Genomic DNA, 26,740 nt, shown 5'->3' on the forward strand with positions numbered 1-26,740 from the left:
AAAATCCGTGGTCGATAAACAGGCAGGGGTCAGGCGATCAGGCAAACAGACAAAACTAGGCAAGGCAGAAAATGGAGGTCGAGAGCAAAAACAATGGTCAAAGTCACTTTGGCAAAACATGATGATAAGGCTTGGAGAACGGCAGAGAACAAATCAACTGAACATTTACTTCGCGAAGTCTTAATGTTCTCAAAGTCTCTTATATACTGTGTTGTGAGTGTGTGTGAGATTGGGTGCAGGTGTGTGTCATTAGAACTCCGGAGAAAGCGAGTTCATGCGCGTGTGGGAAGTGTAGTCCTCAGCGGCCATGTTTGTAGTTAGCGGTGCCTCCTGGGAAACTGAGTTACTGGTTATCTGTGATATAACACAAACTGTGTGAAAGATTTTTATTCAGATTTAAGTGACGAAAAAATCAACAGTAAATCATAAAATACCATCAATTCATACAATATAAAGCACACTAAAATTTTATACACCACCCACAACACAATTACAGTTAAACAAGACAGATGCTGCATTATATTGAAAACCCTAAAATGGAGGACAGAGGTGACAGAACTTTAACATATAAAACAACTAGCTGAAAAAACTACTGGTCAAATATGTTGACTAGCTATTTCTTTAAAAATTAATAATTTATATAAGATAGATTATCAAAGTCTACTAAATTTTTTTCCTTTTAGCTAAGCAAGCTTGGTAGCCTAAGTAAATTAGCTCACTAGTCTTGTTACCCTTGAACAGAAAAGACAAGAATTAGCTGGCTGATCTATTTACCAACTAAATTATATCAGCTAAATTATATCAACTACATTTATTTAAAAACAAATAAACAAACAATAAAAAACAGCCAATAATAATAATAATAATAATAATAATAATAATAATAATAATAATAATAATAATTGTTGACCAGAATTCAAGCATGAAGAGTGTCAATGTTGTGTGGCTGTTCTTAGCTATCTAGCTAGCTTGTGTTAGTTGGGTCTAACTAGCTGGTGTTAGAAATGGTGTACTCAAACTCTGTTAAACTTCTACATGTTCCTTTTCCAGTATGAATAATAAAATCATTTTAGACTATTAACTATACAGTTAATTGAGAGGATTAATTAACTGGTCAAGCTGGCAGATTCAGAAGGCTACGATTGTTTCTCCTTGAGGCAAAAAAACATGCACACAATGTTCTATCCTAAAACTATATATAAATATAAATGCAAACACACATAAAGAGTATATTCTCACAGTAGAATAATGTTAGGATACACACTTCAACTAACAAAATAATCCTTTTTTTTTTAGGAAATTATTTCTCTACTAAAAAGGTGAATTCAAGGTTTATTATACATTGATCTGTTTTTAATAGACATGCACAATACACTCCAGATAACCCTAACATGATATTAAAATTCATGATCATTACTCATGTGGTGATATCTGTTTTGAAAAAAATATCTTTCACTCTGGAGTTTTCATACACTACTGATTTTGTGAGGGGTAAATTTTACACACGAGAGATGATCAGTGGTGCTGAGTTTTTACCTCCATCATTATTAGAAGGACAGAAGTATGGATAGAGTTTCTCAGTGAAAGACTGACCAGTGAAAGAGTAGATATGAGACCTGGCCTCAACGTCATAGAAGGAGACCAGACCCTCATCATAATTCACAAACACGCCCACCTTCTGGGGTTTCTCTCTCAGGGAGAGGGAGATATGATTATCATCACAAGCCTTATACTCATTCCCCTCCCTCAGAGCCACAGTCCAGAATCCATCCTGAGGTGTCAGTGTAACCTCCCCCTTCCTGTTTACAGACTCTCTGGCCACTCCTAAACTCCACATGGTCTTCCTGCTGACCTGCACCTCATAGTAAAACCTCCCTGAGGAGAAACCCTGATTTCCAAGGATTATAGGATATTTATAGAATCTTTTCGGGGTGTCTGGTCGATTCTGCTTTGTGTCTCCACACGTCACTTGTTTTTCATCATCAGACAGGATGAGAAGGGGATGAGCTGTATCAGGATCCAGAGTCACATCCACTGAGAGGAACACACAGTATGTGATGAGTATGCAGGTGAATAATGAATCATTATATACCAATATACCACAATAATTATGATTCATAAGTCTTTGTAGATATAAAATAGATATTAATATTAAATATTTCTACTTGTCCTAAAAAAAAGCATGTGTATACAATTTTTGGTTTAGAATGAACATGTGAAGTTTATTTCCTTTTCTACTTTATGTGGAAATATTGGAAATTGTTAAGAATTTCAAAAATAAATTCTGTGTGACCATCCAGAAATGTCAGATCTTTGTCTGGTGTTTGAAGAAAGGCTTTAACTTTTGATAAGTATGTGATAAATGTAAGTGATGTAAATGTATATCCTGTATCCTGTACCTAATCAGCTAAATTTAATAAACACTTAAATAACACTAATTTAAATAACACTAATTTAATAAACCTGGACTCTACTGATACACTAATGAGAGTCACTCTAAAGCTTCTTTTTAGATGATTTACAGAGGTCTGAAGCTCAAACTAAATCTTACTGTGGGACATTAAGATATTTAAAACAGCCATTAATAAGGTTTCACTAGTATAATGTATAATAAAGGAAACAGAAACTGCAGTGTACCTGCATACTGCTGAATAGTCTTCAGTTCTGTGGGGACTAATTACAACAAAATATGATGTTGATCAGATTAAACATGGTTTTAATGTAAACCTGGAATCAGATAAACTATAAAATTCATTCACAGAAATATACTTTCATTCAATGATTAATAAGCCATTCACTAACAGCCTATGACAAGATAATTCATCTGTTACAGACGGTTTTTGCTTCTCACCCATTTCCTTCAGCTTCTCATTCAGCATTCTGCTGAGTTTCTCATTCAGAGTCTGCTGAAGCTGAGTCAGAGTTGTCTTCACATTGTGTACACTCAGTTCTGTGTTATTCCTGATCTCAGTCCAGTTCTTGGTGTGTGGAGCGATGCCCAGTGACGGATAAATCTACAGTAGAACAGGAGAGAGGAGAAATCCCTCAGCTGATGTTCTGTGATGTTCTGCATTGTGGTTGAGTGATTGAGAGAGGAACACTGACCTGTAGGAGGTGGAGATGATCGTCAGTGTGTGAGAGCTGCTCTAGCTCAGTGTCTCTCCTCGTTAGGACACTGATTTGCTTTTGCAGTTTTTTAATGCGTCCTTCAGCCTGCTTCTCTGCTGCTTTCTGCTTCTCCTCCATCACCTTCAGCAGCTCAGCCTGACTCCTCTCAATGGAGCGAATCAGAGCGGTGAAGACTTCAACGCTGTCTGATTTCTCTTTGTCTGTGTTTCTCTAAAGAAAGAACAACATCTCACTTTTACTCAATAATAATAATGATAATAATAATAATAATAATAATAATAATAATAATAATAATAATAATAATAATAATAATAATAATGCTAAAATCTACAGAACAAAATATAAAAAGTAGAAGGCAGCAGATATGAACTACATCATGTTTGACACACTTTGCTGAGCTCTACTGAGTGATTAATCTCCTGGATCTTCTTCAGTCGCTCCTGGATCATCTGCTGCAGCTCCGTCCGTTTTCCCCCCAAACGTATCTTCGGTCAAATCAAAAAGCATGGTATTTGATTTGATATTTTCAAATGTAGCATTTTAATTCATTTGCATTCTTCATAAGAATATTTAACACTGATGTTGGTGTCTCACCTTCCTCTCTTCACTCTCCTCCTCTAATGGAATAACGTTGTGATTCTTGTGGTCTGTCACAGTACAGGCCCGACACACACACTTCTGATCGTCTCTACAGAACATCTCCAGAGGTTTCTTATGCTCCTGGCAAATGTATTTCTCCAGGTTCCTCACTTCATTTATTACTTTGTGTTTCTTATTTTTCATAATATTATTATGAAGATCTAAATGAGACGGACAGAATGCCACAGCACAATCCAGACAGGATTTCAAGGCCTCCTGCTTCACACCAGTGCAGATGTCACAAAGAACCTGAGACTTATCTGAGACTGTTTTCTTCTTGAAGCAATCTGAAACCTCTCTCAGTGTAATATTAATCTTGAATTTAGGTCTCTTGGTGAATTTCTCTTTGCAATATGGACAATAATAATGCTGACTCGTATCCCAGATTTGTGTGAGGCAGCTGTTGCAGAAGCTGTGTCCACATGGAGTGGTGACAGGGTCAGTGAACACTTTCAGACAGATGGAACACTGTAACTGCTCTTCAGTCAGGAAGCTGCTGGATTCACCTGCAACTGGTGGATATAAATGAAAAATGTTGTAAAACAAATTCTAAGTAACATTTGGCTTCCCAATCACTCCAGGTTCAACCCTTAATTCCCAATCAGCAGATAAAACCAATATAAATGCAAGCTCAGCTCAGAATTTCTACATGGTGGGTTTAATTCAGAGTTCCTCCAAGTTCAGCAAGTGACGTCAAATCAACATGGCCGCTCACAGCATCAGCACTGAACAAAGCAGCACTTCTTACCTCAAAAAAGAGTTATACTGTATGTTACGCCATCGCCAGTGGATGGCACTGCGGCGCGGCTTCTAAGTGCGCGCATACAAGTGACTGAAATGGGTGGAGTGGACACGTGACTTTAGTTTTGGTTCGTTCTCTTCCTGTTTGAGTATTGGTTTATGTTTGAGGAAGTCTTTAATTTGCCCCAGGTGCCATGGTTTAGTTTGATTGTGTTCGTTTTTTAAAGCCCTCGTGTTGGTGTGCACGTTGCGCAGTATTATCCTAATGTCTCATGAGTTTTTGTATATGTTTGACATAGTAGCGTTTAACATGGTCGTAATTCCAAGTTTGCTCTCGTGTTCCTGTTTAAAGCCAGATTTGGCTAGACCGTGTTTCCTTGTTCAGTGTTTGTTGAGCTGTTAATAAAGACTTCGCTCCTGCATTTACTTCCTGTCTCCAAAGCCCTGTGTTTCGTAACACTGTAATGTATGTAAGCATTAGTTTTTGACCATATTCGCTTGTTAAATCGAGAACACTGACTCTACACTTCACTGTTTTAAGAAGGAAAATATAATATATCAATAATCACAGCTAACTTTTCCCCCTCTTTGTAGCAAATGCAATTCTGAGCTCCAGCTTACAGCTTCTGAGGTACAGTACAGTCCCCTCCAAAAGTATTGGAGCAGCAAGGCCAATTCTATTATTTTTGCTATACCTTGAAGAGATTTAGGTTTGAGATCAAAAGATGGATATGAGACGATAGATCAGAATCTCAGCTTTCAGTTCCTAATGAACTATCTTATAAAAACAGTAATATTGGCCTTGCTGTTCCAATACTTTTGGAGGGGACTGAGAGTCAAATGCAGCACAAAACCAACCGACTGTTCTGACTTTATCACCTTTGAAGCAAGATAATTAATATTACTGAGCTTTTGAGTCCCTGCTTCTCCCATTCATACAAACACACGCGCGCGCACGCGCACACACACACACACACACACACACACACACACACACACACACACACACACACACACACACACCATTTTGTCTGTCTCTGTTTAGAATGAGATTTTCTAGTCAAATAGCTGGTTACTGTTTTTCTTCTCTTTATTGTGTTACTTTAGCATTCCGAGAAGCCAAACTATTCAGAGCTAAGCCTTCAGAAACAAATACATTGATTATTATTTCACACATTTAAATCAATATTTTAATCAGTTTGACTTTATTTGAAAGTTTGTGATATTAATTTAGTGAAGCACCTATATTGCTCATATGTACCTCACATTTCTGGTGCTTCCTGTATAAACAGTCTCATTTCCCCGACACCATCATTTGGCACTTTTTTTTTTTTTTTTAAATACATGATGTTAAACATGAGTTTATTTTTTCCATCAACTTATTTGCTGGAACAATGCTGGATAATTCAACTGACTGACAATGGTTTCAGAAGATGAACTTCACTGACAACGAAGCTGCTAAACCGTTGCATGAAAAATGGTTTATTTGGTACTTTTAAGTAGTTTGTCTAAGAAATGAATACAAAACTATGAGGTTCATAATGAAACCTTTTCTGTTCTTGTATTAATTGTGTAACTTACAGTCAGTACTTCTATGTGATGTAGCCATCCTGGCTTTCTTTGCTTGTGGTGAAGAATATTCATCCATGTCTTTTTTTTTTCCTTCTCCTGTTTAACCATTTCAGAAAGAAACATTATTCAGTGCACACACCGACACACACATCATATTGTAAGACATTCACTGAGCATTCTCAAAAAGTCTCAGTCAGTAAATGTAATAATCTTTAATATATATTTTTTTCATTCATCACCAGTGTTATACATCAGCAGAATAACATCTGACTGTTTCCCAGGGTACAGGACTACATCTTCATCTGATACTGTTTACTCAGTTCACTGTGAACTTCTGAACTATGAAACAAAATTAAATGAAATACATACCTTAACTTTTCTCTATCTCAAAACTGCTCAGGTTTATACACTTCTCAGTTCCACTGGATACACAGCGAATACTTTCAGCTATTATAATAAACAGAAGTTGTCCTGGTGGATCTGAGCTCTCTGACTGGTCTGGTTTTACTTTCACTCAACAATGGATGGTGGATCCTGTTTTAAAATGCAAAACCATTTAGTCTTATCTGTACAGACACATAGTGTATGATGTATGTAATATTTACTTTCACTCAACAATGGATGGTGGATCATGTTTTAAAATGCAAAACCATTTAGTCTTATCTGTACAAACACATAATGTATGAAACATTTAGGTCCACTAGAAGGCCTAAAATATAAAATGTAATGTCAAAGGGTGTCTAACAAAATGATTTTGTGTTAAAGGTGATAAAAAGGTGATGACACCTAGAAGAGCTTTTTATGGGTGTTGCATTAAGCATTAATGCATTAAGTCATAAAGTCAAACGTCACCAGCTTTGATCAATCTGATTAGCTGATTTATTACTATAATATACAATTTGTACTAGAAAATAACAACAGAAATACATATGCAATGAGGAAAAAGCACAAACAGAAGAAAACACAAAATAAGTTTGTTTGTAATCTTTGCAAATTTATTAAAAATAAAAAACAAAAAAGCACATGAAAAGCACACGAAAAACATTTACACAACTTTACTTACAAATCGAAAAAAGAGATGCAGTGTCTTCCATTCTGGCCATTTCATACATTACTGAATAGATGAGGTGAGAACTTATTCAGTCTTTGATACACGAGAAGTGATCAGTGGTGCTGCGTTTTTACCTCCATCATTCAAACAAGGACTGAAGTATGGATAGAGTTTCTCAGTGAAAGACTGAATCCTCTTCAGTTCTGTGGAGACTAATTACAACACAACAGGACATTTATTATATTAAATATCCTTTCAATGTAAACTTGGAATTAGAAAGCTACAACAAAGCTACAAAAGTCATTAACACAAATTTACTTTCATTCATCGATCAATAAACCAAGAAACTAATCAATAACTTTCATACTGTCTCTAACAAAATAATTCCCTTGTTACAGAAATCAAAAACAGAAATCAAAAACACACAACCGTTTATCTTCTAAATTTGAATTCATTTACATTCATCATAAGAATATTTAACATTGATGTTGGTGTCTCTCACCCTCCTCTCTCCACTCTCCTCCTCTAATGGAATAACGTTGTGATTCTTGTGGTCTGTCACAGTACAGAACCGACACACACACTTCTGATCGTCTCTACAGAACATCTCCAGAGGTCTCTCATGCTCCTGGCAAATGTATTTCTCCAGGTTCTCCACTGCATTTATTACTTTGTGTTTCTTATATTTTTGAACATTATTATGTAGATCTAAATGAGATGAACAGAGAGTCACACCACAATCCAGACAGGCCTCCTGCTTCACATCAGTGCAGAAGTCACAAAGAACCAGAGACTTATCTGAGACTGTTTTCTTCTTGAAGTGATCTACAACCTCTCTCAGTGTTATATTAATCTTGATTTCAGGTCTCTTGGTGAATTTCTCTTTGCAATATGGACAATAATAATATTTACGCCTATCCCAGCTTTGTGTGAGGCAGCTGTTGCAGAAGCTGTGTCCACATGGAGTGGTGACGGGATCGGTGAACACTTCCAGACAGATAGAACACTGTAACTGCTCTTCAGTCAGGAGGCTCCTGGATTCACCTGCAACTGGTGGATAGATTAAGATTTTTTTTTTTTTAAACAAAGTATTAATTTAGACTAGTAAAACAAAAATCATTACCTTTTGCCTTTTAGTCACACATAGTTCACACAAAGTGTTGGAGCTCAAATGTATTTTATAGGTTAGAGAAAATTTGATCTTGATCATATTTGTTTGACAAAAGTCTCTTCTACAAAATATGAGGTGTGTATTAGAAGTGTGTGTCAGGACTGGGATCCTGTGGGGCAACACAAAGTCATGGGAGCAGGCAGTTTTTACGTTTGGACTCCCTTTGGATTAAATTACTATTTATTTATATTGTGAGAAAAAGAACCAACTAAGTTCATTAGGAAATCTCATGAGCATGTCCAAACATAAATATCTACAAGAGAGGTTAGGTTTGGCCAAATGGAGCAGGAAGGAACTGATTAGGATTGTAGTGACAAATGACCACTTAGAGGTGTTGTAGAGTTCTTTCCTTCGTGTGAGATCTGAACAAGACACGCGTCTAGTCTAGTACTGCTTTTATCCACTTTATTTATTGCAAAACTCGTACATGTCTGTTTAAACTCGCAGTTCCAATGCACACAGACATACAGTAATCCCACCAGCTTGCTTCCACCTGCACCTGTCCTGACACGGTCAAAAATTGTTGTGCTTTCCTCCATTACACACCTGCCTTCTCTTACTCTCTGGCTACCTATATACTAATTAGACGCACGCTGCACCCAATGTTAAGCAATGAAATTACAACAGACACTGAATACAACATAATGGCTCTTAAAAGGATTTTATATAAATATATATATATATATATATATATATATATATATATATATATATATATATATAAACAAACAAACGTCTAGTACAAGACACCATCCCATCAGAGCACAGTGGTTTCTTCTTAACCATGTTTATGAAAACCATTTAATTTAATAATCAGAAATCTGCTTTAACTAGCTTGAAGTGAATTGAAGTCTTTAAGGTTTATCTGGGATTCACATTAGGGTTTCTGAAGTCATCACTGATTTAGAAACTGATATATAGTTAAATTCACATCTGTTCAAGTATAAACTGTGTAACTTACATTGTACAGGTTCTCCCATGCTGTTCCTTCTGCCTTGTCTTAGTTGTGATGATAAAGATTCATTCATGTCCTCTTTCCTTCTCCTTTTTAACCCTTCCAGAAACAAATCAATATTCAGTTCACACACTGACACACATTATATGGTTAAAAAAATAAATCACAGCCATTTACTGAGCATTCTCACAGCTCTCAGTCAGTAACTGTAGTTTATCGTTTCTTACTTCCTGGTGTTAGTAGGAATGTTTGCACCTCACTCAGTAACATTCTTGTAACAGACAAAAGAACACTTTTAAATGTTTCATTAATCTTAACTATCAAGTTTGTTTATTGAGCATGAAATTTAATTTCTCACTTTTTTCCCTTGGTACAGAAATACATCTTTATCTGACACCACTACTCAGTTCGGTTTAATAAACCAGAACCCTGGCCCAACTCCTGAACTATGAAAAAACTTTAAAGTACATTCCTTTTACTTTTCTCTTTATCAAGACTCGTCCTGTTTATTCTCTTCTCTGATCCTCTGGGTCCGTAGTAATTAAATTCTGCACTTGTTTTAAAAAGACGTCTTCCTGGTCTATGTGAGCTTTCAGACTGGTCTGATTCCACTTTCATTTATACACCAGTATAGGCGGTGACTCATTTTAACATACAAAAGCTCTCATGTACCAACACGTTAGTAAATCTGTATGGACTAATGACTATTATTAATGAAACACTTGTTGTTTTATCCAGGTGAATATTCTGATTGAAAAAACAAAGTCAAAAATTGTCAGAGTTGAAAAATACCAGCAGAGTGATTTTGCCTTTAGAGAAAAAGGTGATGAAGCTTATAAATGTGTTTATAACTTTATTACTGGCAGGTTCTTCAGGTGACTGAATTCGTATGTGGGTTTTAATCACTTTACTCAATTACTTTGGGTTCTCCTCTTGCGGCACTTTTCAATTCATCATTAAAACTGCAGTATGTAACATTGTGTGTTTTTGTAAAACATTTGTAGGGAGTCAAACTCAGGAAAATGTGTGTGTATAATTTTCATTAGTCTACAGGAGTTTACTGGTCTGGTCATCACAACCCACAATTATCAAAGATATATTTCTGATGAAGTTCTTATAGATATTAGTCTGTTTGACTTTAATCCAAATCTCAGTAAAACTGTACACGTTATAATAATGAGCCTAATATTTGAGTGGTCGGATTATTGGCTGGACAGCATCTGTGAAATTTATTTGACAGTTAATATGGTCCCTGTCAAGATAGATTGATCACTTTATTAATTCCAGAGGGAAATTCACACTTCAGAAGGTTTGAGAACCCCTGCTATAGAGATCAAATTAATCTGTTTGTGCATTTGGTCACACTTTACAACTAAATCATTTGAAACAGTTCTGGCAATTTATCAAGATAATATTATTACTGCTACAATGCTGTTGTAGTCCTTTGTTATTTCTCTGTTCATCTTTTGTTTGACTATTTCCTGTGTTGTTTATCTATATTTCTCTTAAAATCTTCCTAAATACTCCGAGCAGTGACCACAAGCAAAATCCAGTGAGAATAATTATATTATGGAATAAACCGCAGCAGAGACTTTACATACTGACACGCTATGTAGGCGGAGATAAAAGCAGGTATGCAGATATAACAATAATCCAAAAGGGTTAAGGCAAAATCCGTGGTCGATAAACAGGCAGGGGTCAGGCGATCAGGCAAACAGACAAAACTAGGCAAGGCAAAAAATCGAGGTCGAGAGCAAAAACAATGGTCAAAGTCACTTTGGCAAAACATGATGATAAGTCGTGGAGAACGGCAGAGAACAAATCAACTGAACGTTTACTTTGCGAAGTCTTAATGTTCTCAAAGTCTCTTATATACTGTGTTGTGAGTGTGTGTGAGATTGGGTGCAGGTGTGTGTCATTAGAACTCCGGAGAAAGCGAGTTCGTGCGCGTGTGGGAAGTGTAGTCCTCAGCGGCCATGTTTGTAGTTAGCGGGGCCTTCTGGGAAACCGAGTTACTGGTTATCTGTGATATGACACAAACTGTGTGAAAGTTATTCAGATTTAAGTGACAAAATAATCAACAGTAAATCATAAAATACCATCAATTCATACAACATAAAGCACACTAAAGTTTTATACACCACCCACAACACAATTACAGTTAAACAAGACAGATGCTGCATTATATTGAAAACCCTAAAATGGAGGACAGAGGTGACAGAACTTTAACATATAAAACAACTAGCTGAAAAAACTACTGGTCAAATATGTTGACTAGCTATTTCTTTAAAAATTAATAATTTATATAAGATAGGTTATCAAAGTCTACTAAAAATGTTTCCTTTTAGCTAAGCAAGCTTGGTAGCCTAAGTAAATTAGCTCACTAGTCTTGTTACCCTTGAACAGAAAAGACAAGAATTAGCTGGCTGATCTATTTACCAACTAAATTATATCAGCTAAATTATATCAGCTACATTTATATAAAAACAAATAAACAAACAAAAAAAACAACCAATAATAATAATAATTGTTGACCAGAATTCAAGCATGAAGAGTGTCAATGTTGTGTGGCTGTTCTTAGCTATCTAGCTAGCTTATGTTAGTTGGCTCTAACTAGCTGGTGTTAGAAATGGTGTACTCAAACTCTGTTAAACTTCTACATGTTCCTTTTCCAGTATGAATAATAAAATCATTTTAGACTCTTAACTATACAGTTAATTGAGAGGATTAATTAACTGGTCAAGCTGGCAGATTCAGAAGGCTATGATTGTTTCTCGTTTCATGGAAATGAGGCAAAAAAACATGCACACAATGTTCTATCCTAAAACTATATAAATATAAATGCAAACACACACAAAGTATATTCTCACAGTAGAATAATGTTAGGATACACACTTCAACTAACAAAATAATGCTTTTTTAGGAAATTATTTCTCTACTAAAAAGGTGAATTCAAGGTTTATTATACATTGTTCTGTTTTTAATAGACATGCACAATACACTCCAGATAACCCTAACATGATATTAAAATTCTTGATCATTACTCATGTTGTGATATCTATTTTGAAAAAAATATCTTTAACTCTGGACCTTTTATACACTACTGATTTTGTGAGGGGTAAATTTTACACACGAGAGATGATCAGTGGTGCTGAGTTTTTACCTCCAACATTTTTAGAAGGATTGAAGTATGGATTGAGTTTCTCAGTGAAAGACTGACCAGTGAAAGAGTAGATATGAGACCTGGCCTCAACATCATAAAAGGAGACCAGACCCTCATCATAATCCACAAACATGCCCACCTTCTGGGGTTTCTCTCTCAGGTAGAGGGAGATAGTGGTATCATCACAAGCGGTATATATATTCCCCTTGCTCAGAATCACGGTCCAGAATCCATCCTGAGGTGTCAGTGTAACCTCCCCCTTCCTGTTAACAGACTCTTTGACCGCTCCTAAATCCCACTCAGTCTTCCCGCTGACCTGTACCTCATAGTAAAACCTCCCTGAGGAGAAACCCTGCTTTCCCAGGACATTTGCATAAAAATGTAATCTTTTCAGGGTGTCTGGGAGATTCTGCTTTGTGTCTCCACACGTCACTTGTTTTCCATCATCAGACAGGATGAGATAGAGATTAGCTGTATCAGGATCCAGAGTCACATCCACTGAGAGAAACACACAGTATGTGATGAGTATGCAGATAAAGAACAATAATTAATAATCTAGTATATCACAATAATTATCATTTTATAAGCAGATTTGTGGAATATTAAAATATATGTATTGAGAATAAATAATGGAAATGTGTGCTTGGGTAAAGGCTTTTATATTTCATAAGTACGTGATATTGATTTTATTAAAAATAACTCTTACTTGTATATGTTGTGGCAACAGGCCGGCGGCCGGCGCACAGAAAATAAAGATCGCTCCTCGCACGACTGCACAGTGGCGCGGAAGACACAGCGCCGCTTCAGCGCAACCAAATGTTTTTGATGGCCACAGAGCACAACGGCGGCGCAGTGGGGCCGCCGACACACCCACGCCTCGTGAATGGTGCACCGTGCGGAAGAATTCCACCAACCAGCAAGCGAGGGGAGAGTATAAAAGCGCGATGTTATAGCCATTTTGTTGTGGAGTTGGAATTTGGAGCTGTTTCTTTTCTTTTCTTTTCTTTTCTTTTCTTTTCTTTTCTTTTCTTTTGGTTCCTGGGTCACGTGTGGTGTGGGAGGTGCATATAACGTGGGTTAACCTTCCAACAGGCACAGATGGAAATGGAGAGCTGGGGAAGCACGCCTGGTTTTGACCACGCTCCTGCACGCCAGTTCACAATAAGTCATTTTACATTAAACTCAATAGTAAGGTTTCATTTCAACAAGTTTTCATTCATTATTTGTTTTGTTAAGAAAAATAAAGAACTTTTTATCTACGGCATGCGAGAGAGTGCGTTAATCCAACCCTGATACCCCCGTTCCCCTTGCATCGAACAAATCGCCGACACAGGCGATATTCCACTCGCAGGAGAGAGAAGTATTTCCGAGTATGTGTGTTTATGTGAGTTTGCCGATGAGTGCATGTCTGCTAACCGCGGTTGTGTGTGTGTGTGTTTTTTTTTCTGGTTTCAGGCGACTCCGACGCGAGTGACGGCTCCGCCCCCCTTGGCTGTAACCGCCGACGGCTGAGACCCTCACCGCCCGATCGCACCTCAACCCACACACACACACGCACCCGCACTCCCCTCACCCATAGTCTTAAATAAAGATAATTCTACACATAATACTGAAACGGCCTCCTGTGTGTCTGTGCTCCACCCACCGCTGGCTAAATTCCCTAAACTGTATAATATAGGAAACAGAAACTGCAGTATACATGCATACTGTTGAATCTTCAGTTCTGTGGAGACTAATTACAACACAACAGGACATTTATTATATTAAATATGTTTTTAATGTAGACTTGGAATTAGAAAGCTATGCATATATTTTATATTTATGCAGAAATATAAAAATTCACAAACTTTTAAGCACCACTGTATGTCCAGTTAGGCTCACAAATGCGAAACCCAAATGATTAGCTCAAAATTGAATAATTATTGATGAGTTTCTGGGATTTTATATACAGATTACACTGCCAAGTTTAAACAGCTTATTTATTTCTGTTACACACACCAATTTAATGAACTAAACTGGCCTACAGTATAAGTTTGTTCTGTTGGTTCTTCTTTAAACGCTGTGTAACTCTTTAGTGGCCGGCAGTAAATGATAAGTGACTGATCTGGTATGTCTCAATCTGCAATGAGCCGTCTACTCTCTAATGTCCTGCATGCCATCATCAGGCTTCTTCCTGAATACATCAGGTTTCCTTCCAACTCTACTTTTCCAACATGACATCAGGGAGGTCACATTGCTGTATGAGAAGCCGAAATGTGTGAGAGGCTGAAGAGAGCATCAGTGTGAGAGATTTCTGGCCAGTAGTCACTGCATTAAACATAGCTATAAGTCGGGGCTTATTGAAAACTATTACAACATTCTGGTGGCGTTCATGTGTATTCACATCGTAATTATGATAGTTCCGACAGGCAGAAAAATATGCCATCACGCTATCAAACAAATGTTTACCAGATCATCAAGATGAATTGTCCTGCTCCTGTTGAAATCACATAAGAGTCTATGAGGTTTCTGATTACCCACAATCCCACCCATTTACAAATGCTATATAAATTACAGATATAAACTTCACAGAATGTAGTTTTTTGGTAAAATGACATTAAGGCTACTTTCACACTTGGCTTTCTTTCCCCTCAGTCCTAGCTAGTATTAGCCAACTAACTAACCTAGATGTTGGTGTCTAGATTAGATTTATTATTATCAGTAATGCAATTGAAATGCAGATGCAACAGTTAAAGGGGAATGTTAAATCCCGTACCAGTTTATGAGTTTACCCAGAATTACACACGTTGTTCATTTTAGTTACAGCAACGTTGGAATTTTTTTCAGCTCAGCCTGTTGTAAATCTCCTCATATTCACTCATTAACAAGACTCATTTTTTCAATATTATCTATGGATAATATGTCATATGATTACACAAAAAATGTTTTGGCAGTTGAGAAAAAAACCGCAAAGTGTGAAAGCAGCGTCATTATTGTTGGCTGATGTTAACTCGGGTTTTTCTGGATTCTTTGCAGGAGATGAAGACCTTTAGGGTGCTGATACTGTTTAGGGTCTGTGAGGCCACCTACAGCAAATCACCAGCTGAAAAAGAAGGCATTGCATTTTGGAACAAATCTCACACACACACTTCTTCTTCTTAGCATTATTCCTGTGCTATGGCAGGGTTCACTTAGATCTGATTTGGCACAGGTTTTGTGCCGAATGCCCATCATGATGCCACCCTTCCATTTTTTATCCGGGCCTGGGACCGGCACTGAATACAACCCCAGTGGTGGGGTTCCCTGCCGGGCATTGAACCTGGGCCACGGCGGTGAGATTGCTGGACCACCAGAGAACATACAAATCTCACACACACTGCTAACCAGAAAATATTGTACATTTATATATGTAGCAGGCACTTTTTATCCAAAATGGGATAGAAACTAATCCGAGCACTGAGCTTCGTCTTGCTAATCAGATTTTAAAACAAACATTTGCTTATTAGAAAGAATGTTATGTACTTCTGCATAGTTTATTCTTTCAGCTCTCTGTGAGCTTTTTCTTTTATGGAATTTGTATGTGATTTGGACTTTACAGGTGATTGGCATTCATCAACATACACAGGTGAGTTTGAAGAAAGTCAGAGTTAATAAAGCAGAAATGTTTTCTTCAGTTTGTCCTACGAAAAACATTTACACAACTTTACTTACAATTTGACAAAAGAGACACAATGTCTTCCATTCTGGTCATTTCATACATTACTGAATAGATGAGGTGAGAACTTATTCAGTCTTTGATACACGAGAGATTATCCGTGGTGCTGACATTTTACTTCCAGTTTCAAAAGGACAGAAGTATGGATAGAGTTTCTCAGTGAAAGACTGACCAGTGAAAGAGTAGATATGAGACCTGGCCTCAACATCATAAAGGAGACCAGATCATAATCCACAAACACGCCCACCTTCTGGGGCTTCTTTCTCAGGTAGAGGGAGATACTGGTATCATCATAAGCCTTATACTCATTCCCCTTCCTCAGAGCCATAGTCCAGAATCCATCCCGAGGTGTAAGTGCAATCTTCCCCTTCCTGTTAACAGACTCTCTGGCCACTCCTAAAATCCACTCAGTCTTCCCGCTGACCTGCACCTCATAATAAAACCTCCCTGAGGAGAAACCCTGATTTCCCAGGACAATTGGATGCTTAGTGAATCTTTTTGGGGTGTCTGGGAAATTCTGCCATGTGTCTCCACACGTCACTTGTTTCCCACCATCAAACAAGATGAGACGAGGAGAAGCTGTATCAGGATCCAGAGTCACATCCACTGAGAAAAACACACAGTATGTGATGGGTTTGCAGATAAATAATAATAATTAACAATCTAGTATATATCACAATAATTATCATTTTTATAAGCAGATCTGTGGAATATTAAAATATATGTATTGGGCATAAATAATGGAAATGTGTGCTTGGGTAAAGGCTTTTACATTTCATAAGTACGTGATAGATTTATCGGCTAAAGAAATGCAGCAACAAACTTACCAACATAGAAAATTATATAGAGTATTATGTTTAGTGCATTAGTGCATGGAGGTAATAGGAAGATGTACTGAAGATACTAATTAAATAATGGGTAGAACTTTAAAATATATATTTTTAAAGAATATATATATAATATAGGAAACAGAAACTGCAGTGTACCTGCATACTGCTGAATCCTCTTCAGTTCTGTGGGGACTAATTACAACACAACAGGACATTTATTAAATTAAATATGCTTTAATTTAAACTTGGAATTAGAAAGCTACAACAAAGCTCTAAAAAATCATTAACACAAATTTACTTTCATTCATCAATCAATAAACCAAGAAACTAATCAATAACTTTTCATACTGTCTCTAACAAAATAATTCCCTTGTTACAGACTTCTCAGTTTCTCACCTTTTTCCTTCAGCTTCTTATTCAGAGTTACACTGAGTTTCTCATTCAGAGTTACACTGAGTTTCTCATTCAGAGTCTTCTGAAGCTGAGAGACAGTCGTTCTCAGAGCTTCCACACTCAGTTCCGTGTTAATCCTGATCTCAGTCCAGTTCTTGGTGTGTGGAGCGATGCACAGTGACGGATAAATCTACAGTAGAACAGGAGAGAGGAGAAATCCCTCAGCTGATGTTCTGTGATGTTCTGCATTGTGGTTGAGTGATTGAGAGAGGAACACTGACCTGTAGGAGGTGGAGATGATCGTCAGTGTGTGAGAGCTGCTCCAGCTCAGTGTCTCTCCTCTTTAGCTCATCGATTTCCTGTTGCAGCTCTTTAATGAGTCCTTCAGCCTGCTTCTCTGCTGCTTTCTGCTTCCTCTCCATCACCTCCAGCAGCTCAGCCTGACTCCTCTCAATGGAGCGAATCAGAGCTGTGAAGACTTCAATACTGTCTGATTTCTCCTTCTCTGTGTTTCTCTAAAGAAGGAAGAACATCTCACTTTCATCAACTAACAGTGAAGATGTGCACTTCCTTACATTCTACAAAACTAAACAAAGTACAAAATGCAGCAGATATGAACTACTTCATGTTTGACCCACTTTGCTGAGCTCTACTGAGTGATTAATCTCCTGGATCTTCTTCAGTCGCTCCTGGATCATCTGCTGCAGCTCCGTCTGTGTTTTCCCCAGCTGACTCTGTGCACAGAAATCAAAAACACACAACCGTTTATCTTCTAAATTTGAATTCATTTACATTCTTCATAAGAATATTTAACACTGATGTTGGTGTCTCTCACCTTCCTCTCTCTACTCTCCTCCTCTATTGGAATAACGTTGTGATTCTTGTGGTCTGTCACAGTACAGAACTGACACACACACTTCTGATCGTCTCTACAGAACATCTCCAGAGGTCTCTCATGCTTCTGGCAAATATATTTCTCCAGGTTCCCCACTGCATTTATTAGTTTGTGTTTCTTATATTTTTGAACATTATTATGAAGATCTAAATGAGATGAACAGAGAGCCACACCACAATCCAGACAGGATTTCAAGGCCTTCTGCTTCACATCAGTGCAGAAGTCACAAAGAACCTGAGGCTTATCCGAGACTTTCTTCTTGAGTTCAGGTCTCTTGGTGAATTTCTCTTTGCAGTATGGACAATAATAATGTTTACCCATACCCCAGCTTTGTGTGAGGCAGCTGTTGCAGAAGCTGTGTCCACATGGAGTGGTGACAGGATCAGTGAACACTTCCAGACAGATGGAACACTGTAACTGCTCTTCAGTCAGGAGGCTGCTGGATTCACCTGCAACTGGTGGATATAAATGAAAAATGTTGTAAAACAAATACTAAGTAACATTTGGCTTCCCACTTACTCCAGGTTCAACCCTTAATTCCCAACCTTGAGGTAAAACCAATATAAATGCAACCTCAGCTCAGAATTCCTACATGGTAGGTTTAATTCGGAGTTCCTCCAAATTCAGCAAGTGGTGTCAAATCAACATGGCCGCTCACAGCATCAGCACTTCTTGCCTCAAAATGAGTTATACTGTAATGTATGTAAGTATTAGATTTAGATCATATTCGCTTGTTAAATCAATAACACTGACTCTACAGTTCACTGTTTTAAGAAGGAAAATATTCATCACTCATCACAGTTAACTTTTTTCCCTCTTTGTAGCAAATGCTCCAACTTCCAGCTTCTGAGGTACAGTGCAGTCCCCTCCGAAAGTATTGGAGCAGCAAGGCCAATTCTATTATTTTTGCCATACCTTGAAGACATTTGGGTTTGAGATCAAAAGATGGATATGAGACGATGGATCAGAATCTCAGCTTTCAGTTCCTGATGAACTATCTTCATGGTATAGTGAAAATAATAATGTTGGCCTTGCTGTTCCAATACTTTTGGAGGGGACTGCGAGTCGAATGCAGCACAAAACCAACCGACTGTTCTGACTTTATCGCCTTTGTAGCAAGATAATTAATATTACTGAGCTGTTGAGTCCCTGCTTCTCCCACTCATACAAACACACCATTTTGTCTGTCTCTGTTTAGAATGAGATTTTCTAGTCAAATAGCTGGTTGGTGTTTTTTTTCCTCTTTATTTTGTTACTTTAGCATTCCGAGAAGCCAAACTATTCAGAGCTAAGCCTTCAGAAACAAATACATTGATTATTATTTCACACATTTAAATCAATATTTTAATCAGTTTGACTTTATTTGAAAGTTTGTGATATTAATTTAGTGAAGCACCTACATTGCTCGTATGTACCTCACATTTCTGGTGCTTCCTGTATAAACAGTCTCATTTCCCCGACACCATCATTTGGCACTTTTTTTTTTTAAATACATGTTAAACATGAGTTAATTTTTTCCATCAACTTATTTACTGGAACAATGCTGGATAATTCACATCACCTGACTGACAATGGTTTCAGAAGATGAACTTCACTGACAACGAAGCCGCAAAACTGTTGCAAGAAAAATGGTTTATTTCGTACTTTATAAGTAGTTTGTCTAAGAAATAAATACAAAACTATGAGGTTTATAAATGAAACCTTTTCTGTTCTTGTATTAATTGTGTAACTTACAGTCAGTACTTCTATCTGATGTAGCCCTCCTGGCTTTCTTTGCTTGTGGTGAAGAATATTCATCCATGTCTTTTTTTTTTCCTTCTCCTGTTTAACCATTTCAGAAAGAAACATTATTCAGTGCACACACCGACACACACATCATATTGTAAGACATTCACTGAGCATTCTCAAAAAGTCTCAGTCAGTAAATGTAATAATCTTTAATATATATTTTTTTCATTCATCACCAGTGTTATACATCAGTAGAATAACATCTGACTGTTTCCCAGGGTACAGGACTACATCTTCATCTGATACTGTTTACTCAGTTCACTGTGAACTTCTGAACTATGAAACAAAATTAAATGAAATACATACCTTAACTTTTCTCTATCTCAAAACTGCTCAGGTTTATACACTTCTCAGTTCCACTGGATACACAGCAAATACTTTCAGCTATTATAATAAACAGAAGTTGTCCTGGTGGATCTGAGCTCTCTGACTGGTCTGGTTTTACTTTCACTCAACAATGGAAGGTGGATCCTGTTTTGAAATGCAAAACCATTTAGTCTTATATGTACAAACACATAGTGTATGATGTATGAAATATTTACTTTCACTCAACAATGGACGGTGGATCCTGTTTTAAAATGCAAAACCGTTTAGTCTTATCTGTACAAACACATAATGTATGATGTATGAAACATTTAGGCCCACTGGAAGGCCAAAAATATAAAATGTAATTTCAAAGGGTGTCTAACAAAATGATTTTGTGTTAAGGGTGATAAAAAGGTGATGACACCTAGAAGAGCTTTTTATGGGTGTTGCAAAAAATGCATGCAGTCATAAAGTCAAACGTCACCGGCTTTGATCAATCTGATTACTTGATTTATTACTATAATATACAATTTATACTAGAAAATAACAACACAAATACATATGCAATGAGGAAAAAGCACAAACAGTGACCTCCCCTTTTAATCTTATTATACTTGCTTAAAGCCCACAAACAGTTTTTTTAAAATAAATATCCCAATAAAGGACAAACTCATTATGCACACAGTTATTAGATCTGTTTCAAACAATATGAAAGCAACAAAGTTTATTATAAACACTGGAGAAAATGCTTCACACAACAATGAATGCCTCTACATTTATTAAACAAATCTGAGGCAAAGCCTGAAGGAACTATGACGTTGCCATAGCAACTCGCAGTGTTCCCTCAGAGCGATGAGGCGTTGAGGGTGCGTCCAAATTTAGCCCAACAGCGCAATGCATTTTGGGTATTCCATGGCCGATTTCATTTCTCCACGACTCATATACATTACTGTATTAAAATAGTGCACTAGATATTCTTCACTATGTTTTCAGACAGCATTATACATTTATATAGTGTATTAAAATCGTGCACTTTATAGTGAGCAGGACGACGTTTCAGACACTGTTAAGGACGAGATAGTTCCAAAGGGAATGTCGGGTGTTGATTTGAGACGCACCCGCGATGAAGAAAAACGAGCAACAAGCTAACGCTAAAGCTAATCAACAACACTGCGTCCATTAATCCGCCGGATTGTCTCTGTATTCTGTCTGATGTGGCGTCTGTTCTTTGTAAGTAACTGATTTGTATTACTTTGTCTCGAAAATAAGTATGAAAACGGAACATTCCAGAAGGTTCCAATGAGTTCTAATTAACTATCAAATCTTAAGTCAATTAAAATATTAACGTTAACGTCAGGGAGCTACTCGCGCGTGCTAGCTAACTCCTTTTGTTTTGTTAGTTTTTGTCAAAATAACTGTTTAACATTTAGCTAACTATATCATTCTAGCGAGGCTGTGTGTGTTATTGTTCTGAGTGAAATTTAATATTTTAAATATAATGCTTTATCTGGCTAGGCTAGGCTAAGCTAAGCTAGGTTTACCAACATTTTCCCCCCTTGTTGTTATTGTATCTAGCTTGTTAGCTATGTCGCTACATAACGCCGTTGTATGAATTTATAACATCTTTATGGCGCATGTTATTGTATATGTCATTAATATGCTGTATTTCTATCAGTTATCAACAGTAATAGTTTTAAATCATCGCTTTATTTTAATTCAGGATGGCCATTTAGTCACAGCTGTCATTATTTGATTACCTTCGCTTCAGGTATCTTGAGAGTTTATTTATATGTAAAAGTCGAAATGTTTTCATGTTAACACGTTCAAATAACCAACAAAGTGGTTTACAGGTTAAATGGCTGTGTTATTCTCTTCTCACAGTAAAATGTTTGACACTGTTTATATCCAGCTCTACTACAATAGTGATGTGTCGTTTGCGTATGAGTCGACTCCCTGAATCGGTTCTGAATCTGACTCGCATATGTGAGCTACGTAGCTGTTTCTGTCTGTCCTCCCTTTTCCCCTTCCTTTAATTTCTCCCCTTCCCTTTCCTGTCTTCCTTTCTTTCTATATTTCATATTCATCTCCTCCTTCATTGCTTTTATTTTTCTTATTTTTTTCTCTTCCTTCTTTTCTCATCTTTTCCGTTCTCCCCTCCTTCCCCCTCCTTTCTTTCTCGTCCTTTCTTTCTCTCCGTAGTCCTTCCTACATCCCTTTTCTTTCTAACATTGCTTCGTTCCTCCCTTACTTCCTATCTAACTTCTTTTTCTTCTTTTGCTTCATTCCTTTCTTGCTTCCATTCTCTCTCCCCTTCATTCCTTCCTCTTCTCTCGCTTCCTGTTTATTTCCTCCCTTTCCTTTCTTTTTTTCTTCCCTTCTCTTCCTGTTTTCCTTCCTTTCTCTTCCTTCCATTCTTTCCCTTCTTACCCCCTCTTTCTTTTCGTTCTTCCCTATCTCCCTTTGTCTCCTTTCTTTTCCTTTCTCTTCCTTCCTCCCTTACTTCTTGTCTATCTAACATTTATTTTTCCCCCTTTTGCTTCATTCCTTATCTCTCCTCCTATTTATTTCCTTCCTTCCCTTTCTTTTTTCCTTCCTTTCTCTTCCTGTTTCCCCCTCTCCTCCCTTTAGTCCTTCTTTTCTATCCTTCCTTCCTTCTTCTTCTTCTTTCTTTTCTCTTCCTTCCATTCTTTCCCTTCCTTCTGTCCGTCTTTCTTTTCGTTCTTCCCTATCTCATTTCTTTTCCTTTCTCTTCCCCTCCCTTCTTTCCTACATCTTTTCCTTCATTCCTGTCTTTTCCCTTCTTTGTCTTCTTTCCTTTCTCTCCCTCCATTTTCCTTCTTTTTTTTCCATTTCCTACCTTGTAACTATCACATTTAGTTTTAAATCGCTTTATTTTTATTCCGTATGTCCGTTTAGTCACGTTTCTCTCTACACTCGTCTTATCTCGAGTTAACTCAGCGTAGTTAGATTAAAGATGATGTTTTAAATAAAATTGTGTACAGATAACTGTACGAGTTCCCTCTCAGATGAATAACGTTCGAGGTCATGATCGAACAGTGTGACTAGCCTGTGTAGAACATTGCTGTTTTATGCTAACCGCGTTAATGCTTGTATTTGTACAGATGTGGAGTAGAGACCGTGGCGAATGGTGAGGATATAATGCAGAGTTCTCGACATTTCTTTCCATGCACTGAAAGTGAGTGAGAAAAGTCTCTCTGTGTAAACTTTCTATCCAGTTTCAGATTGTTTATTCATTATTTTGAGACAATTTGATGACCAAAGGTTGAAATTTGATTGGTCAGGATGTGTTTGTAGTATATCTAGTATAGTATAGATACAATATCGATATTGTGATGAATTTTATACTATTTTTACCACAATATCATGAATATTCATATCTTTTTAATACTTAAATCTTTGAAATTGTAAAAATCTCCTATTTTCAATAATAAATAATTTTAGACATAATATTTAGACTCCGCTGTTTTGCTGCACAGTTTCTTCCCAAACCTGTATATTGTAATCCAGATCACATATGGTAGAAATACCTTTTGAAAATATTGTGATGTAACATTTTTGTCATATCGCCCACCCCTGACACACACCTGTTTGTTTGTTTTCCCCTGTCTTCACATGTAGGCTGCACATTTATGGCGTTTGTGAGTGTGAGTGGAGATTTCTGCCAGGCACAGCACCTGGTCATTGTGGATAAGTGAAAAGTCGGCGTGCCACATGAAGATTACGCCACACGTCTACTGTCCTACCTTGTGAGCCCTGGGTTCGAGGCTGTCTTTGCCCAAAGTTCACGCGTATGAGTCGATCTGAGCCAACTGAGGCGCTGACGAGCCAATTTTTTTTTTTTACACCCTCTCCTCTAGCGCCAAATGATCATCCCTTTTTCTCCTGAATGGGTTAAATAGAATTTAAAAAAAGATAATCGGAAAAATAGTCCCCGTCTTTTGTTTTTATTATTTTTCAAATAGTTTTTTAATAGTGGAAATTTAAGCGTGTATATTGTTTTTTTTCAGTTTTGCGCTTTTTTTTATATACCAAAAGTCATTGAATCACAACGTGCAAATTAAAAAAAATAAAAATTCATCAAACCAATATTCACCCACATGTCAAGATGAATCGTCCTGCTCCTGTTGAAATCACCTACGAGTGTATGAGGTTTCTGATTACCCACAATCCCACCAATTCACAACTGCCCAAGTTTACTGAGGTAAGATCCCACATATATAAATTACACACAACCCAGTTTGGGTCAAATGAGATTAAGGCTGCACTGACACATGGAATCCCCCCCCCCCCCCCCCCCCCCCAAAAAAAAAAAAAACAACAAAAAAAACAACCCACTAACAAGTCAGATTTTTCAGCACTACTCTGTCCTCCATGTTTGTTTTAATCGCTTGCCTTCATCTTGCAACCTGATCAGGAAGATTTAGGAGATAAAAACCTGACCCGGTTGCTCAGCGTCACAAAGCTATCTTTTTCCCTTCATAGTCCTTCCTCCATTTCTTTTCTTACATTGCTTCCTTCCTCTGTTACTTCCTACCTAACATCTCTTTCTTCTTTCGTTTCATTCCTTTTTCTTCTTTCTCCTCCCATTCTTTTCCTTCCCCTCCCCTCCCTTTAGTCCATCTTACCCTTCATTCCTCCTTCCTTCCTCCTTTCTTTTGTTTCTCTTCTTTCCTCTTAATTTTCCCTTTCCTTTCTCATTTTTGCTCCTTTCTTTTCTGTTTTCTTCCTCTTTCCCTTCGTTCCTGTTTTTTCTTTCCTTACTCTTCCTTTTCATTTTCCTTCTTTTCATATATTTCTTACCTAATAAGTTATATATTTAGTTTTGAATCACTGTATTTTATTCCGTTTGTCCATTTAGTCACGGTTTTCTCTCTACACTTGGCTTATCTCGAGTTCCTTCTGAGAGAAATAATGTTAGAGATAATGATAGAACAGTTATCTCTATCACAAAACTATTTAAAAAAATTATTTTGGAAGCTCCACTGTGACCACAAACCCCTCACAGAAGGCAGTGAGCTTTAAAGGACGTTTACATCTAATGTGTTTTTTCAGTTGAGGAAAATTAAAAACCCCAAAAGTGTGAAAGCGGTGAAATTCCAGTCGGCTGATGTTTATTCTTTTCTTTTAGGAGCTGAAGACTTTTGGGGTGCAGACGCTGGTTCGGGTGTGTGAGGCCACCTACGACAAAGCCCCGGTGGAAAAGGAAGGCATTGAAGTTCTGGTAAGAATCTCACACCGCTATGGTCTATATTAGTAGTAAGGCCTATATTAGTTATCACTTGTGTTATAGCAGCTTTAAAGAATACTGCCCTCACTTTCTTGTGAAGTTAATAATAATTGTTTTTTTTTTTTTTTTTTAAATAAAGGATTGGCCTTTTGATGACGGCTGTTCCCCCTCTGAACAAATCGTGGACGACTGGTTAAACCTTCTGAAGTGTAAATTTAAAGATGAACCAGGCTGCTGCATCGCAGTGCACTGTGTCGCAGGACTGGGCCGGTGAGTCCTCTCAGACTCCTCAGTATCCACCGTTAAATCTGTATTTACTGTATGTAACGTGCTGATTTAACGACTAGGTCAGACCTGCCAACCTGTATACATGCTTTGTGTAGTACACTAGTACTAATTATCACTCGAGAACGTGATGAAAGAGCAGCCAGAGCCAATCGACAGTTAAATCAGTTGTAGTGTCAGTGTTTCGAACTCTCCAATAATAACGTCCCCTGTTGAAGTCCCGCCCCTTTCCGCTCATCTCATAATAGTAATCTCTCATCTTAATTTCCTTGCTTGACCACTTTGTCTTGGTAAATAGAACATGTATATTTCATTTGAGGTCGACAAATTTTTTATTACCAATACCCATTATTTGCGTGTTTATGTGCCCGATAACCGATATGCAGAACCTATATTTATTTATTTATTGTTTTTGACACAATGGTAACACCACTGAACTGAACAAACAGTTTAGAGGGGTCTGAAAGAATGCAAAAAATAAAGTGCACTGTTAATAAAGGGCTTTTTTTTTTTTTTAAATAAAAGCTTTGATGAGGTAAACAGATTACATGACTCTGTGGGTTTGTCTCCATTTCTTAGTGCCAAGCTGCTTAAACTATATATCAAGCATTTTTGTAACACATCTAATTTGTGCATTGATGGCTGTTATGTTAAATAAGACGCAATTCTCAAAACGCCCACAAGATGCCGCCATTTATTGCATTTATTACAAAACTGATATCCAATTATGTGTAAATATCAGTAAAACCGATTAGCGGTCGATCTCTATATATCATTAATTAATATGAAATATTGTTCATCAGTGTACGATCAATTTAACTAGTTTTAGACAAGCGTGCCGTTAATATCAGATAACTATGTTTATTAGGGATGCCACCAG

The 26,740-nt window shown here is 37.2% G+C and overlaps 3 protein-coding genes across 5 annotated transcripts in view; 1 reads left to right on the top strand and 2 right to left on the bottom strand.

Annotated features, from left to right (window-relative positions):
• Positions 1-372: 372 nt before the first annotated feature.
• LOC124628474 (E3 ubiquitin-protein ligase TRIM39) lies at positions 373-12,382 on the bottom strand. 3 transcript variants are annotated; one of them, XM_053682883.1, is made up of 11 exons: positions 9,265-12,382; positions 7,635-8,182; positions 7,145-7,344; positions 6,451-6,615; positions 6,091-6,177; positions 3,724-4,280; positions 3,519-3,614; positions 3,106-3,339; positions 2,852-3,014; positions 2,638-2,673; positions 373-2,034 (listed from the first exon to the last, which is right to left on the bottom strand). In XM_053682883.1, the coding sequence occupies exons 5-11, from the start codon at positions 6,155-6,157 to the stop codon at positions 1,499-1,501; spliced, it is 1,689 nt and encodes a 562-aa protein (XP_053538858.1). In that variant the 5' UTR covers positions 6,158-6,177; positions 6,451-6,615; positions 7,145-7,344; positions 7,635-8,182; positions 9,265-12,382; the 3' UTR covers positions 373-1,498. The 3 variants fall into 3 exon arrangements, with proteins under 3 accessions (XP_053538858.1, XP_053538857.1, XP_053538859.1); XM_053682882.1 differs by lacking the exons at positions 6,091-6,177; positions 6,451-6,615; positions 7,145-7,344; positions 7,635-8,182 and having other exon boundaries at positions 9,265-9,357; positions 9,486-12,382; XM_053682884.1 differs by lacking the exons at positions 7,145-7,344; positions 7,635-8,182; positions 9,265-12,382 and having other exon boundaries at positions 6,451-6,884.
• Positions 12,383-15,733: 3,351 nt separating this feature from the next.
• LOC108269705 (E3 ubiquitin-protein ligase TRIM39) lies at positions 15,734-20,549 on the bottom strand. The gene is given in 9 exon segments (XM_053682898.1): positions 15,734-16,326; positions 16,329-16,721; positions 17,102-17,137; positions 17,342-17,528; positions 17,620-17,853; positions 17,977-18,072; positions 18,174-18,688; positions 19,968-20,054; positions 20,328-20,549. Coding segments are annotated over 8 exon segments (1,671 nt in total). The 5' UTR covers positions 20,035-20,054; positions 20,328-20,549; the 3' UTR covers positions 15,734-16,183.
• A 704-nt stretch (positions 20,550-21,253) lies between these two features.
• Positions 21,254-26,740, top strand: part of ptp4a2a (protein tyrosine phosphatase 4A2a) — a 6,885-nt gene continuing 1,398 nt past the window's right edge. The window contains exons 1-5 of the mRNA XM_017475693.1: positions 21,254-21,557; positions 23,450-23,523; positions 23,967-24,549; positions 25,477-25,569; positions 25,715-25,845. Coding sequence (XP_017331182.1) covers positions 24,454-24,549; positions 25,477-25,569; positions 25,715-25,845 — 320 coding nt within the window. The 5' untranslated portion in view covers positions 21,254-21,557; positions 23,450-23,523; positions 23,967-24,453. The remainder of the gene's footprint in view (positions 21,558-23,449; positions 23,524-23,966; positions 24,550-25,476; positions 25,570-25,714; positions 25,846-26,740) is intronic.

The sequence above is a fragment of the Ictalurus punctatus genome, chromosome 9 (assembly GCF_001660625.3).
Source record: "Ictalurus punctatus breed USDA103 chromosome 9, Coco_2.0, whole genome shotgun sequence".
Taxonomy (NCBI): Eukaryota; Metazoa; Chordata; class Actinopteri; order Siluriformes; family Ictaluridae; genus Ictalurus; species Ictalurus punctatus.